This window comes from Arachis hypogaea, chromosome 7 (genome assembly GCF_003086295.3).
Source record: "Arachis hypogaea cultivar Tifrunner chromosome 7, arahy.Tifrunner.gnm2.J5K5, whole genome shotgun sequence".
Taxonomy (NCBI): Eukaryota; Viridiplantae; Streptophyta; class Magnoliopsida; order Fabales; family Fabaceae; genus Arachis; species Arachis hypogaea.
Window position 1 is genome coordinate 26,745,693 of NC_092042.1, and position 16,504 is coordinate 26,762,196.

Here is a 16,504-nt window from a genome sequence, read left to right on the forward strand (position 1 = left end):
TGTGTTTCATGATTCTGTGGGAATCTCCTTACAAGTTGGGTTAGCACTTAGCAGTTGAAAGCTTGACAGTGACCAAGTCAAGTTCAGTCTTTGAGTTTAGATTCTGGACTTGTCCCAAATAGGAAGGGTAGTTCCTAGGGAGAATTGGTGTTTGTAATAAAAAATGATTATAGTGAAATTCCATCATTTTTGTGATGGAGACTGGATGTAGGCTGCACTGCACTTAGCAGCTGAATCAGGATATATCTAGGTGTAATTTTCTCTCTCTTCTACTCCATTTCTGTTTCTGCTGCACAAGAGATAAAACTGAAAAATATCTCGTACCAGGTCACGAGATAAAAAAAAAGTCTCGTGGCTATGTACGAGACAAAAATAAAAAAGTCTTTAGAAATTATTTCAAAAACCAGCAAGTATTATTAAGTAAAAAAGGGGCTAAGATTCAGCCCTTATTCTCTTAGCTACTCAAACCATCATAAATTATTGTAACTTGCTTTGACTTAAAAATATTTTAAAACTATTTATCTTAAGGGTAAAAACATGATGACATTTTAGTGATGACTAAAATGCATTGCTATCAAACCATGTAGTTATTTTCTTTAATTTTATTGAACTAAGAAAAAATTTGAAATCATAAAATAATATTCTATTTGTTTCAAAATATATATCTAAAAAAAAGTTGATATTTTCAACATAAGAGTTTATTTCTAATATCAAAATATCATTGATTAATATTTTCAATAGCATCTTTACTTAATTTGTAAAGTAGATATTTTAGAATTTTGAGTATATTCTTAAAATTTTGGTAATTCTATAAACTATAATTCATTTTTTATGATACAACGTCAGTTTTTTTTATATATAGAATTGTTTGCATTTTGAATATTTAAAAGAATAAATAGTAGTTTATGAATAAAAAAGTTACTCAAATAAAGACGTTTAAAACATCTTTTTTAAATATATTTTTTAGTAATTAAAATTTAACACATATAATCGATTAAACCGTATTATTTTTATCAAAATTAGACCAGATAAGTCAATTTGACCAAAAAAATAGTGAATTAAACTTTGAACGGGTCTAAATTAATATTTTTTTGTAAAAAATAATTATAATATATTTATTATAAAAAATAATTAAAACTCTTATTATATATATTAATTTTGAGAATCGTAAATTCTAACTCTTTATTTTTATGTTATCATAGAATTAAAATTTAGAATTTTTAATATATATATATATATAAAATAAAAATATTTTAGTTATTTTTTATAAAAAAATAATATTAATTTAAACTGACTTAAAATTTAGTGATAAATTTTAATTATTAAATTTTTTTTTAAAATAATATTTTAAACGTTTTTATATAAATAAATAAAAAATATAAAATATATAATAAATAAGTGACAGAAGAAGGCGCCAAGTAAACCATTATCTTCAGGGTATATGAGAGTATCAGGTATCAGCAAAGAGATCAGGTATCAGCAAAGAGCAGAGCACCCCGTCCCCAGCACCACTACCATTTCCTATCTTAGTATGTTATCCATCGAGACATAGCATTTCATAACAATAACAACACTTAAAGGAACACTTTTTGCTTTACCCTTTCGAAGCTTCAATCCTCCGCGACCCCCAAGTGATGAAATTGCACGCTCTAACTCTCATATATCACCTCTTGTGCCCACTGTAGCACTTTTTACCCAAGTGGGGGGTTTCATGTTGTTTTCATGGAGCTCATTGCTGAGCTTGGTTTGATGCACCCTCATCATCATCATCATCTTCACTACCGCCACCAGCACCTTTTTCGCTGTGCTAGTAGTCCTTTTCTCTATACCCCTTTTGTGTTTCCTCCAAAGAGGTTCCTCTCACTGTAAGTTTTTTTTTTTTTTTTTCTACACACCACCTGTTTGATGTGTTGTCTCTGAGGGAGTGTGTCATTGTTTTTTTTATAATTATTGCTGTGCTCTTCCTGAATTTCCCTTGATTATATATTTGTAACGTGGGATGGTATATCAATTCATGTTGTGGTGCCTTGTGCATTTTAATGTTATTATCAATCTCTTGCATGTTGTATAGAAGCTTTCTCTATTTCTTCCAGATTTTGAGGAATACTGTAGCTTAGCCTATATTGGAATGGTTTGTGTTTAGTTTCCAGCACAAGGTTTATGCAGTCTTTGCACAATAGTGTTTTGTGGGAGGTTTACATGATTTTTACCTGAGAGGGAATTATTACTTTCCTATGCATGTATGAGATGGAAATGTGGAAAACTGAGAGCAGAGACAAAATGGGGCTAGATGAAAAGGGTTTAGATTTTCACTCTTGGTTGCTTGGTTAAGGGTGGAAAACGAATTTGAATTAACTTTGTTCTATATGGAGTTTCTGAGTTGGAATGTAACGTCTTGTGCTTTCCCTTTCAACATTACTGCAATTTTGTAGTATGAAGCAATTTGAAGTGTTTTCTACACTTGATTTTTTGCACTTTTCATGTCCTGCCTACTCAAACATGCGTATTTTTTGTTGTAGTTAGTTTGCTATGGAAAAAAAAGGGGAAAAGAAAAAGAATATTGCGATGGATGTATTTTAGGAGAGGCTTTCCTTTATAGTTGACAGAAATTGATGCTGATTGCAATTTCACCATCTTAGATACTTGGATAGTTATAAGCTTTAGATTCTACATGTGTTGAATTAGAGTTGATCTCATTGTTTATATTTCATCATATGATTAATGTGTTGAAAGAAAGCAGTGCTCTTGGTTACTAAAATTCATTACCTGTGTCACATCACTCATAATTTTGGCTGAGCACAGCAAATAGTTATGTTGACCACTTGGTAGTTAATTTAATCCATATACCCGACATATGGTTTACATTAAGAACTGAATGTGTTTTAGGGTGACCTACACTCTTGACATATGTACGCTCTTTAAAGCGTCAACACCATGCTCCTTCTTTTCTTTTGTTAGATCTTGGTTGTGCTTATATATCATATTATTTGGACAGGGACATATGCCATACCATACCACTGCATGGCGTATACAGGATCATATACTGTATGAAGAACCACAAATCAGTGAGAAGATTAACAGCATTGCCAGCATCAAAAGGTAATTCAATCATAATTTTTTCTACAAGGAGTTTACGGATATATATCAGTGGAATCTATTTTGTGTTTGGCTTGTCACAGAATCACAGGGTCACAATTCGGATTATGTGCTTCATGTTAAGATATTGTACTTTTTGCAATATAAACCACTAGGTGCTTTACTCTATATAATGGAAGGGTACTGTATTTACACATGTTTGCGGACTATCAAATAAGGGATCTAACAGCCTTATGGATTCTGTGCGGGTGCAGCATCTGCCTTTCTGCATTTATTTGTGATTTCTCCTCAGCATAGAATAAATAATGAATCTTGACAATCTGATATCTCAGGGAAGCAAACCAAAAATGTTGATGAACTATGCAAGATTATTTGGACTGTAGAAGCTGATTTAGAAGATGGTCACCTTCTGTACATAACCGGTGACCCAGCTGTATTGGGCTGCTGGAAACCAAAGAAAGCTGTTCTAATGTCTCCTACAGAACATGCAAATATATGGAAAGCTGAATTTGAGGTAATTTAACTGTTTAATCCTGTTTATTTATTTTTTCTGCTTTTGTGTCAGTAGAAATGTCTGAGATTTGTTGCAACAATGATGGTGGGTTTTAATTGCCACTAAGTTTTGTATCGTCCAGATCAATGCCCCTTGTGTTTATATATAGGTTTATATGAAACTACAATCTTCTTGAAATGTGAATGAAAATTGAAATGCATATTTTTTATGAGTTAGTAACTCGACTATAACTTTGTGCTCACAGATTGCTTCAGGCTTGAACTTCAAATATAATTATTTCATTAAGGGAAAATCGAAATCCTCAAGCAATGTTATTTGGAAGCCAGGACCAGCATTCTCTCTGTCATTACCCCTTACAGTCCTTGGTGAAAATAAAGTTATGGTGAGGGATGTGTGGATTAGGACTAGTTCCCATGTGTCTTCAGCTCATACTTGGTTCCCCTGGATAGAGGAAACATATTTTCCGGAGCATCCATCTAGTCATTTACCAGTCAAAGGTACTTCTACATCTTTTTGCAATACTATAAATATATTGGATTTTGCAAATATGTTTTCTGAACACTCAAATGCTTCCAGTGGTTTGACAGATGATGGAGAGATTGCGAGTCTCTTTAAAAATGACGTGTTAAAGTCAGATATATTCAGTTTGGAAGATCAATTGTGCTACGACGATGACAATATGGACATGGAGAGCATGGATGATGAGGATTCACATTCTACTAATATTCTTTCTGAGAATTACCAGCCTCTGGAGGAACCCTGGCTACCCCTTTCACCCCCTTTTTCTGTCTCTAAGGATAGAAAGGAATCCAATGAAGTTGAAACTGATAACACTGTAGAAGAGCCAGTGAAGTTGGTTGATACAGAAAAATTATTACCTGAAGACAGTACTAATGTAACTTCAAAAGATCCTGTTTCTACTGTTATACTTATTAACTCTTCAATATGTACTATGCAAAGAATTGCAGTATTGGAAAATGATAAATTGGTTGAGTTATTATTGGAACCTGTCAAGAGTAATGTGCAGTGTGACAGTGTATATGTTGGGGTAGTCTCAAAACTTGTTCCTCATATGGGTGGGGCTTTTGTGAACATTGGGAGTTCTAGACCTGCCCTTATGGACATTAAGCAAAACAGGGAGCCATTTATATTCCCACCATTTCGTCAAAAGACGAAGAAGCAAAAACTTGATATCAAGGATAAAAATGATCATGAGTCTCATGATGCTGATGTCTCTGATGGAATATCAGACATCTATTCTGAGGATGGTTGCTTAAAATCTGTACACAATGCCTATGATGAGCATGAAGGAGAGGATGATTTTTATATTACAGAAGTTCTTAAGGAAAATGTGAATGGTAGCTTGATTGATGATGAAGTAGAAGCTGACTTTGAGGATGACATAGAGGGAAGTGAAATCCATATAGACGAAACTAGCAACAGCCTTCTTGATTTTGGCATGAATGGTTCAGTCAACTCTCATATATTACAAACAAAAGATACAGAGAAAGCAGCTCATGTGGCTTCTGAAGAAAACAAATGGATCAAAGTTCGCAAGGGAACCAAAATCATTGTCCAAGTTGTTAAAGAGGGCCTTGGTACTAAGGGTCCCACTCTGACTGCTTATCCTAAACTAAGAAGTAGATTCTGGGTATGTATGTTTTTATGCATCCACCTTCTGTAAAGTTTGATTCTATAGCATTCTTGTTCTTTCTCATAATTTTTATTTATCATTTCATGTATTGCTTAATTAAACTCTTTCACCTGCAGGTGTTGATTGCACGTTGTGATAAAATAGGAGTCTCCAAAAAGATCTCTGGTGTTGAGCGAACAAGGTTGAAAGTTATTGCAAAGACACTGCAGCCTAAGGGTTTTGGTCTCACTGTAAGAACTGTTGCTGCTGGTCATTCTTTAGAAGAGCTGCACAAAGACTTGGAAGGTTTGCTCTCAACATGGAAAAATATAGTCGAACATGCAAAATCTGCTGCTCTTGCTGCGGATGAAGGTGTGGAAGGAGCTGTTCCTGTTATTTTACACCGGGCAATGGGTCAGACTCTCTCAGTGGTTCAGGATTATTTCAATGAAAATGTTAGTTATGTTGCTAATTTTATATCACTTTCCAAAAGATCTTATAGCTTTTTAATTGTATCTATGTATATCAAAAAGAAAGTCCGGGTTAGCACTCTGTATCCTGAATACATTTTATGATATACTTCAGGTTAACAGGATGGTGGTTGACTCTCCAAGAACATTTCATGAGGTAATTATTCTGCTAATTGCAGAATGTTAAGTTTCCATGTAGCAGATCAGTTTGTGCATTTAAACAAAATTGGCTTTTTCTTCCTCCGTTGATAGAGGTAATCTAGAAGAGTTGAGTAATTATCTGCAACCAATAGTTTGCAAACCCAAATGTAGGATAGGCTGTCCTAGATTGGTCTGTCATCAATTGCTAGTCAAAGCCTGGAAAACGAGAAGAACTCTATCATTAGCATGCTACTTCTATATTAGTATGATGAACCAGTTGTTTTAATCTTATAGTGCTACTTCTATATTGTTAGAGATATAACCATTTATGTGGCTCCTCCTATCAACTTAGCTTTTGCGATAAATGGTTCATGAGCTTCTATTACCAAAAGGTTTAGAGTTCGATATTTGTTATTCCCGAAAAAAGAAATTCAACATAAGGCAAACTATAAAGGAAAAAAAAAAGGTTTATGCACAATCATGCTTCAAACCCAATAGTGCCTTTTGCTAAGGGGTGTGTTAGAGATATAACTATACATATGCCTCCTTTTATCAGCTTAACTTTTGAGATAAGTGGTTTCATGACATATATGAATAGTAATATCTTTTGCGTTGCAATTTGCAACACTTGTATTGGCGACTAATATAAAATTCAGCATACAAACGGATATGATAATTCTGATTTGGTGATTTTTACCTTTTCCATTGAGCCTCAGGTGACCAATTACCTGCAAGAAATGGCCCCTGATCTATGTGATCGAGTAGAGCTGTATGATAAAAAGGTTCCCCTTTTTGATGAATTCAACATTGAGGGAGAGATTGACAATATCCTTAAGAAAAGGTGAAATATTGTTACTTCTCTTCTTACTTAATATTAATCATCATGTGTGGCTTCTAGTGTGTTATTGTTTATTCTCTTTCCTTCCCATCTTCTAGATATGTATTTTGACTCCTCATATGAAACTAACCTAGTGACATACAATATTCTAGAGGATTATTTGGGAAATTTTTAAGCTGATGATAAAAAGTAATGGATGTTAATCATGTAATCACTGATTTTATATGAGAAAAATCATAACTGAGTTTTGTCAATAGCCAAATACAACTGCTTAAGAAAATTTGGTTTTGATTTCTAATGAACCTCCTTATTTGAAGGGCACTGCAAATCCTATATGCTTAACTTAGAATTTAATTAGTTGAATTTTTGGGGGGGGGGGGGGGGGAGGAGGATTTGACTGTTGACTATGGCTGGTCATAAAGGCTCCAATATCATGTCAAGACTCAAATGAATCCAAAAGCATAAGTGTCTTACATAGGCCAACCTGGTTACGTCTTTGGACTGGCAAATAGGAATTTGCAGATGCTCTACTATAGCTTTGTAGCTATAGTTTTAATCTAATATTTATTTAATTTTTCATTACTTTAAGTCTTTTATCAAACTGAACAACTGCAGTTCAGAGGATATGACTTTCAAAAAACTCGTAAAATAAATAAACCATAAAAATATGCAAGAGTAGCCTTCTAAGTTCCAGACTTCAAGTCATGTGAATTCCTCTTTTAAGAAAATATTCAGAAACAACAAAGGCAGAACTCTATAGCAAGTGAGTTTATAGTGAGTAAAAAAATGTTCTTTTATTTCAAAATAATCAATTGAAAAAGTGTCTTTCCTGCCTTTAAATTTCTCCTTTCTTGAATTACTTTTCAGTGGAATATTATAAGAAACGAAAGCGAAAGCCCAAACCTTGAACGACATTCTCTTAGCCAATATTCTTATATAAAATGACAAATGTGAACTGATTTAGGCATCCTTGAAAAGCTTAATGATAACATTTCTAACTTGTATTTTGATCATTTTATAGGGTTCCACTTGCTAATGGAGGTTCTTTAATCATTGAACAAACTGAGGCATTAGTTTCTATTGATGTGAATGGAGGACATGGGATGTTTGGTCATGGAACATCACAGCAGAAAGCTATTTTAGATGTCAACCTTGCAGCTGCAAAACGAGTATGTTAGATGTCATTCTATTAATTATTATTTATCTGTACTTCACAAATGCTTTAGGATGACTGGCAGTACATTTAACAATTGTGGCACAGAAGATTTAGATAATTCTATATTTACATTGAAAAATAATATAGGATTTCTTTTCCTTTTATCTTGAGACATTATTTCGCATAAACTTTGCAGTTCAAGCTCTTAATGAAAACAATGTGTTACAGATTGCAAGGGAGTTGCGATTACGGGACATTGGAGGGATCATTGTAGTAGATTTCATTGACATGACAGATGAAGGTAAATAGAAATATCCCACTTTTTGTGCAATGGAATTATACATCAAGTCATACAAGCTACGAGATCTCAAATATACTTTAGAATATATTTAATATCACTGACTTGAGTACCAAATCATTGCCTAAAAGATTTCTGTCTGCTTAATCCTTTTTTTTTTTTTTTGTGTTGTGCCTCACTATGCAAAATTTGCCAACTTATTCTGTAGGTCATGAATGTGTAATTCATATATGCATAATTCTGGATTGTCATAGTTAGAGTTTCAAACTTGTAAGCAAATGGAAAAACAATGTAAGGGGAAATATTTTGCTGGGAAAAAAAAGTAAATTGACACTAGTAGCTGGTTGACCTAAGCTTTGCATTCCGGTATGTGGTTGCCCTTATACCACAAATAACAGACATTGGGTTATTTTGGGACTTTCTAGTTAAAATGTTACTAATGCCACAAGAGATATAAAGTTTTTCAACTGTTGCTCTCACAACATACTTTCATGGAGTGATATTTTGAAATTTCAAGTAAAGCAATGATATTTAGATTAAAGATGTTCACCTTTTGTGCCACTCGGAATTGGCATTTCCTGTTGTTAATGTAGTCCATACAAATAATATATTTCTTGAATTTGCAATCTTTATCAGCAAATAAAAGATTGGTATACGAAGAAGTCAAGAAAGCTGTTGAGAGAGACAAATCCATGGTGAAAGTCTCTGAATTGTCAAGACATGGACTCATGGAAATAACACGAAAGAGGGTATGGCGTTGTATTTTAGTGTACCATGATGATGATTCTACTTTGATGTTGCCACTATGCCATAGTTGATTTTTCAAAAAGGAAAAATAATTGACAAATTTAGAAATAGATAGATCGTTTCATGATTCTTCTAATGATTTATTTATGGTTTTATCTAATTTCTCAAACAATGTGACAACTTCACTTCATTTGTGTTATTTTACTGAACATGATCCTTTGTAGTTGACTCAAATCCAAAAAAGAAAACAACTATGGTTTGGAAAAGAATAATGCATAGATTACAACTTCTCAAAGTTTGTTGTCCTCTAATTCTGATTATTGTTTTATTCAAGGTTATTAAAATAATTTTTTAAGGCTTTACTGATGTTTGGCAGGTTCGACCAAGTGTGACATTCATGATTAGCGAACCATGTGCTTGTTGCCATGCCACAGGGAGGGTTGAAGCTTTAGAGACATCGTTCTCCAAAATTGAACAACAAATCTGTCGGTTTATTGTAAGTAGACATTTTCAATCCGAAAATTATGTTTAAGCCTTAAGATGATGCAAAAAGAAACAGAAAGAGAATTAAAAAAAAAAAAACTTTCAAAAGCTCTAATTTATATTATAATTCCTTGAGCACCTGGAATCAACTAGGTTTATGTTTTCTGTCAGATGGATTTCGGCATCTCCTTATGAATTTGTCTTAGTGCATGTCACTTGCTGTAATATTTTATCTTTGTACTATTTCTCCTTATAGTTACTGGCGAATCGTCAATCATTTACTTAGATTTTAACAATGTTTTATCCACTTCCCCTAATCTTGTTAGCTTGTTATCCTTGTAGTGAGTGTGGTTTCTTGTTTCTACTGTGATATCTCAGGCAACAATGGACATTAAGGCAGACAGTATAAGCCCCAAGTCATGGCCAAAATTTATTCTGAGAGTTGACCATCATATGTGTGAGTACTTAACTTCAGGGAAAAAGACAAGGCTTGCAACATTGAGTAGTTCCCTCAAAGTCTGGATTCTTTTAAAGGTATAAATGATCAACAAATTTCTTTTTAATCATTTTTGAAGCTTACTTTATCAAATAACCTGCTATTGCTTAAGGAAATGGATTTACATCACAGTGTGGGAGGAATGCCCTCACTGCCCACTATTTACAAAACAAAACATCTTGTCTTTTGTTTATCACTTTAGCGCCGGTTATTTATACAAAATTGATTCGATGAAGATAAATGGGGTGAGTTTCAGCAAAATGGTAATGTTGCATTGTGACATCTGGTCTGGGTTCAAAGTCTTGACCCAAAATAAGTTTCAACATGGAAATATAACATGTCTCTGAAAGGGTGCAAAACTAACTATGAAGCTGTAGAGTAACCTTTTAAGGTATACGAACAAGCGCTTAAATGACAATGACTTAACCCCAAAGTTGATCATGTAAGGTTTAAATGAGAGCCTGTAGGCAATACTTGTGACATGAAAAACCGGCAGCCGTACAATCTTTTTTGAAATAAGGGGACAAGTATGTATAGTCACTGAATTGCACATATGTTTATGCAAGGTAGTTTAGGTTTGATTCTGTACTAGATATACATTTAATGATGCATGTACCCTCCACGAAGCAAAGAGGGGAGGACGGCCCTGGCACAATAGTAACGTTGCTGCCTTGTGATCCGGAGGTTACAGGTTTAAATTCTTCTGAAAGGGGAGTGAACTCTTTGACCCGACTAGGCAGGTGGCTCGTGCACTTGCTCACTCTTTTAATAAGAAACGAGTGGTGAATTTTTTTAATTTTCAGAAGTTACAAGCCACTATATCTGAATTAAAATTTCATCAATTAAGTGGATACGAGCAGGCTGCAGTCTGATGGGGGTTCATCTACAGTCTTAAGTCAGAAACTCTTTGAAGGACTAGGAATTAAAAAGCTTTTAGTTGGATTTTTTATTTGATGGGCCATTTCTTTTTCCTTTGTTCCATCTATGATATTTGTGGTAAATCCTATTAAATATGGTTTTGGGTAAGATAAAGAACTGCTTTGCTTGCCATTGATGTATCAATTATTTTCAGATACATATATAACATTGCTGAAGATTACATTGACAGGCTGTTTTTAATCCTTCAGGTTGCTAGAGGGTTCACGAGAGGAGCGTTCGAGGTTAAACCATTTGTAGATGACAAAGGAGAGAAAAACCAGCATCAAGCTCCAATTTCAATGCTGAGATCCTCAGAGGCCAGTACCAAAAAACCTGGCCAAAAGTTGACAATTGTTCCAGTTAAGAAATCAAAAGCTAGGGGAAAATAAATATCCCTTTTTTCCCCTGGGGTGGTTCTTGAAACAGGCTTATTCTTCCCCTCTGTACACATTTTTTTTGTTTATGCTATATATATCATGTTAGGATGAAGGAAACCGCAGCTGCAGGTCGAAGATCCGAAACAGATTTGGTTAGACCTTTGAGGGTGAAGTTACAGGGAACAGCTGAGGCAGATATATACCATCCACATGTGAGAAAATTTTGGTTGTAAATTGCAATTTGTAACGGTTCATTTCATGAGTAGTTTCTAGCCAAAGTCTAGGCATTCACTTCACTAGTTATCTACAAAAATAATGAGAAGATTAACTAGAAAAAAAATCAGATTTTGTTCAGGGCTGCTGGCCTTTTATCATAATGAACAATAGCTTGAGTAGAGTCATTCAATGGCATGGCGTTTGTAAATTTGTATAACTAACGAAATTTGAAGACCAGTTACCTTGTTAATGTTTTGTCTGTGCCATCTTTTTGTACATTTTTTTTTCAAAAATAGTAGGTTATATTTCATTAATTATTGAAAAATAAAATACAAAAATATTCAAAAGTAAGACAGTATAATAAAAGGTGGGAATTTCCCAAAACAATATATTGAAGATATTCATCCAACGGTGCATGGTTGAATAACGAAGAAAAATCTTAAAGAAGAAAGAATGATAAATCAAATTGAATGAAATTAAGAGTTTAACTCATGGAGATGATGATCTAAATTAGGAGTTTTTTGGATTTTACGGAGTAACTTGATAAAGCTTGCTAGAATGGCAGACGGCATTGAAGTAAAACTTTCAAAAATTAACTGGTTGTGAGCTTTCCAATAGTTCCAACAAATGATGGCAAGCAATTGAGGATTACGGTCATCATTCTTCAACGGGTTAAGCATCTCTATTATTGCAGTCCACCATGTCCAAAAGTCGTTAGGACTCTGAGGGGGAAGACAGTCACGAAGATAACTTTGAGACCATACTTCTTTAATTCTAGAGCAATTGATCAAACAATGAGTGAGTGTTTCTGTTACTTCATGACAGCAGGGGCATATTGGCGATATAGATGGGATGCGGTGATGAATCTGAGCAAGCACCGGAAGCCGTTCATGGAGAGCTTTCCAGATAAATAGCTTAATTTTGTGAGACAAGTTCAACTTCCATAGATCAATCCACAGTTTTTTCTGCTGCATATAATTAAGGCAAAGCTCCAGAGGCGGATGGTAAAATAAATAGCCAATTCTATAACTTGAAACTGTATCGTATTGCTTGGATTTGTTCAAATCCCATTGCAATTTGTCCATACTCTGCTGAATTTTAACTAACAAAATTCTGTCTGCCGTCTTGGAAAAATAATTCTTGAATGAGATTCTGATTCCAATTTTTATCTTCAATAATTAGATCTTTAACTCTTAGAACCAACTCAGAAATATCTTGTTTGTTTGGCATGTCAGAAATCATTAAAGGATACGGAGGAGGCAGCCAAGGATCCTCAAAGGTTCGGATATTCTCTCCAGTACCCAAAGCCCAATTAAGACCTTTTTCAACAACTTTTCGGTCTTTCAGTATGCTCCTCCATCCACAAGAAAGTAAGACTCCAATTTCTGCCGTTATAGCATTACCATTGCTAAAGTATTTACCTATTAGGATTTTGGATAGTAAGAAAGTAGGCTGTGTCATGAGTCGCAAAAACTGTTTGCCTAAAAGTGTCAGATTTTGGATTTTGAGATCTTTAAATCCGAGGCCTCCTTCTCTTCGTAGGCGAGTCATAGTATCCTAACTAATCCAAACTATCCGCCTTTCAGAATCTTTTTGCCCCCACCAGAACTGTGAAAGTAGATAGTGAATTTTCAAAATTAATCCATCAGGCAACTTGAAGCAAGACAATATATAAATAGGAATAACTTCTCCCACTGCCTTAAGCAATACCCGTCTACCACCTGATGATAGAAGATTGCGCTTCCACCCTTGGATTCTTTTTCGAACATTCTCTTTGATCATACTAAAAGAAGCATTTTTCGATTTAGAGACTGTAGAAGGCAAATCAATGTATCTATCCTGATCCCCAATATGATTAATATTCATAGAGTTAGCCAGTAGTGTACGAGTAGTGGAGGGAGTGTTGTCGCTAAAGAATACAGCAGATTTATTAAGATTTACCCTCTAGCCACTGATGCTCTCATAAAAATTCAATAAATGCAAGATGTTTGAACATGCTTCAGGATTAGCCTTACAGAATAAGATAGAATCGTCAGCAAAGAGGAGGTGATTGACCTTAGGACATCGCTTATATATCTGAAGACCCTAAATTAGTCTGTTTTGTTCTGCCTTGTGTAGTAAGAAGGAGAGACCTTCTGCACAGAAAAGAAAAAGATAGGAGATAGAGGATCTCCTTGTCGAATACCTCTATTTGGTTTGAAGAAACCATAGGGTTGTCCTTCCACAATGATAAAATAGGAAACAGTTGTCACTAATTCTCGAATTCACATGATCCACCGGGAGTTAAAACCAAACTTCTCCAATATAAACCAAAGAAAGTGCCATTCCACCATATCATATGCCTTACTCATCTAATTTTAGCGTCATTTCATTTTCGAGTCCCTTTTTTTGTTCTTCAAGTAATGCATACACTCATGAGCAATTATGATATTATCAGAGATTAATCTGTCTTTTATAAAAGCACTCTGTGTAGGGCTAATTAGTCTATTCATCATACCCTGAAGTCTATGTACAAGTACTTTAGAGATAATCTTGTAAAAGACTGAGGATAGGCTTATTGGTCTTACTTAAATCATATCTTTAGCATCAAAAATCTTGGGAATAAGACAGATTTGAGTGTGGTTAAAACCCTACAAAATTCTGCCCCCTGAAAAGAAGCTCTTAACTGCTCAGAACACATCACCACTAAGTATGTTCCAGAAGCTTTGAAAAAAATTTGCTATCATACCATCATCTCCTGGAGCACTTTGAGGATGAATGCTAAATGTTGTACGTTTCACTTCTTCCACAGTCACTGGTTTTTGAAGCCTACGGTTCATGTGAGCTATAACCTTAGGTTCAAATTCAGTAAATAGAGGTTCAGGGTTCTTATGACAAGTGGAGGAGAAGATGTCCTTGAAATAAGATTCAGCCACAAAAGCAATACCAGCATTTGAAGTAGCCACTTCACCATCACTGCCAGTTAGTTGCCAAATTTTATTCCTTCGGATTCGATTTCTAAATTTCGGATGGAAGAAAGTTGTATTCTAATCACTGGATTTGAGCCATTTGACTCTAGACTTATCTTTTCAATAAGATTCCTCATTTTGCAATGCTTTTTCAAGTTTGTCCTCTATTTCTAAAATGATGTCGCCTCCATGAATTCCTGCTAAACGAAGTTCTTCTAATTCAGATTGTAGTAAATCAATCTCCACCTTCAAATTAAATTTGTGTTCTTGCTACCATCTGACAATCTGATGCCAACAGTACTTTATTTTTTGAGTTAGAATATACATGACTGAACCATCAATCTATTCGTGCCAAACTTCTCTGACAATCTGCCTTATTTCATCATTAGCCACCTTTCTGTACATTAGTCTTTCAATTTCTCACAATTTTATGGTAATGTATAAGTTCTCTGTCCTCTCATAACTATTGGTCTATTGCTCCAATAACATTAGTGTTACCGTTCACACAATGCTAAATACCCGCCTCTTTCTTTCTTTCTTTTTAATTTTTTGGTTGATTGGTCAATACCGACCAATTAAAATAAACAAATACCCTGCTTGCCGCAATAAATCAAATACGAAAATTCAGTTTGATAAAATTATTAAAATATAATTTTTTAAACATTGTAGCATATATATTTAATAAATCATTAAAAATAATTTTCAATAAGTATAAGCAATAATAATTATATTTGATAAAATAATTTTTAAAATTTAAAAATACTATAATAATATATGAAATTATATTAGACTTTTTAATTTCAATAAGTACAAGTCAATTTTAAAAAATTCAATTTTTAGTGTTCTCAAAAGTTCGGTATTTTTTAAAAACTATAAATATAAATATATTATCTTTTTTATTTATCAAAAATAAAATGAGAAGTTTGTGTTTTTAAAAAGTATAAATACTTTTCCAAACCAAGACGAACTCTTTTGCTTTTGGTTGATGACTTGATGTTGTTGTCCAAGTTTTCTTGGTTTCTTTCTTCCGTAAATGTATTGTCCCTTTTGATAGTGTCCAAAGGAGTAAAGAGAGTTATCAAGAGAGCAATTATTTTGTTAAAATACTTATTTTGCTAATTACTAATTAGTGATCTAAAAATATTTTATTTTTTTTTTTTGGTTGTTGTGGGGGGGGGGGGGGGGGATTCAACTTTATTCATAGCTAGATCTAATTATATGTTGCTTAGAGGGATAGCTGAAAATGGGTAGGATACTAATTTCTTAAGGTTATACCACTTTTAGATCTTTGCTTTCTTTGGAGGTAGATAATCGAGTTCGTTTTAACTTTTGGAAGGACCCACTTAGTGAGAGATTCCTCTTCTAGTTCTAGTTTAACTTTTCTTCGTCGACGTAATTTATGAAATTTCCCTATATAATTTAGTATTTTAGTTTAACCTTTTCTTGGGATGGAACTTGGTGCCTGCATCTACTTTGTGGAAGCCTACTACCAAAAACAAAGCAACAAGATCTTTTTGCCCTTTTGAATTTTTAGCTTTATTCTTATCAATGGCCCAGTTTTCTTATAAATAAATCATAAAATTGACATCAATAGTGAAAAGAGTAGTTTGATGAAAATTGATGTTGTGTGCATTTAGTTCACCTACTCCTCCCAAAGTATACCCCTTAAGATTTCCTTTTAGTATTATAGTGAAAGCTTAACTGACACATGATTTTCTACATATAATCATCAACCTACCCTGCCTGTACCCACCACAAACCTCAGCCAAATATTGAAAAGATATATGTCATAATGGTAACAAGAATACTACTATATCCTTAGTTTCTATGTTGTCTTTTATGATAAATATTTTTCCAAAAAACCACTCAACAACTTTGAAAAGTGCTGTTTTCAAATCACTGAATATCCAGAGAATTGGTATGGATTTAGCAAGAGGAAAAAGAATGAAAATATGATAAAATTGTATAAAACAAAGGATTTACTTTGTATCTATTCAATATAAATATAAAAAATACTATAATAGTATAGAAGAGTTTCACCATTTACGTGACACTTAAACTTCTCAGATGAAAGATTTAGGCACCAAAAAGACTTCAATTTAGATCTATAGAGTCAACGAAAGAAGGTGAAAAGGACTTCAAAAATCTCCAAGTAGAAAAGTAAACACTACTC

The 16,504-nt window shown here is 33.8% G+C and overlaps 1 protein-coding gene across 4 annotated transcripts; it reads left to right on the forward strand.

The window, feature by feature from the left end:
• The first annotated feature begins 1,407 nt into the window (after window positions 1-1,407).
• On the forward strand, window positions 1,408-11,633 carry LOC112702861 (ribonuclease E/G-like protein, chloroplastic). 4 transcript variants are annotated; one of them, XM_072199319.1, is made up of 15 exons: window positions 1,457-1,865; window positions 2,996-3,099; window positions 3,180-3,344; window positions 3,429-3,610; window positions 3,855-4,107; window positions 4,198-5,261; window positions 5,381-5,698; window positions 5,829-5,870; window positions 6,571-6,695; window positions 7,714-7,861; window positions 8,077-8,149; window positions 8,783-8,895; window positions 9,270-9,389; window positions 9,755-9,910; window positions 11,000-11,633. In XM_072199319.1, the coding sequence occupies exons 4-15, from the start codon at window positions 3,566-3,568 to the stop codon at window positions 11,177-11,179; spliced, it is 2,637 nt and encodes an 878-aa protein (XP_072055420.1). In that variant the 5' UTR covers window positions 1,457-1,865; window positions 2,996-3,099; window positions 3,180-3,344; window positions 3,429-3,565; the 3' UTR covers window positions 11,180-11,633. The 4 variants fall into 4 exon arrangements, with proteins under 4 accessions (XP_025609849.1, XP_072055420.1, XP_072055421.1 ...); XM_072199320.1 differs by having other exon boundaries at window positions 1,476-1,865; window positions 3,252-3,344; XM_025754064.3 differs by lacking the exon at window positions 3,180-3,344 and having other exon boundaries at window positions 1,408-1,865.
• The last annotated feature ends 4,871 nt before the right edge of the window (window positions 11,634-16,504 follow it).

Coding starts and splice junctions, on each gene's coding strand:
- LOC112702861 (XM_025754064.3), top strand. CDS start 1,723: ATGGAGCTCATTGCTGAGCTTGGTTTGATGCACCCTCATCATCATCAT. Junction 5,699..5,828: donor AGGATTATTTCAATGAAAAT/GTTAGTTATGTT, acceptor GATATACTTCAG/GTTAACAGGATGGTGGTTGA. Junction 9,911..10,999: donor AAGTCTGGATTCTTTTAAAG/GTATAAATGATC, acceptor TTAATCCTTCAG/GTTGCTAGAGGGTTCACGAG.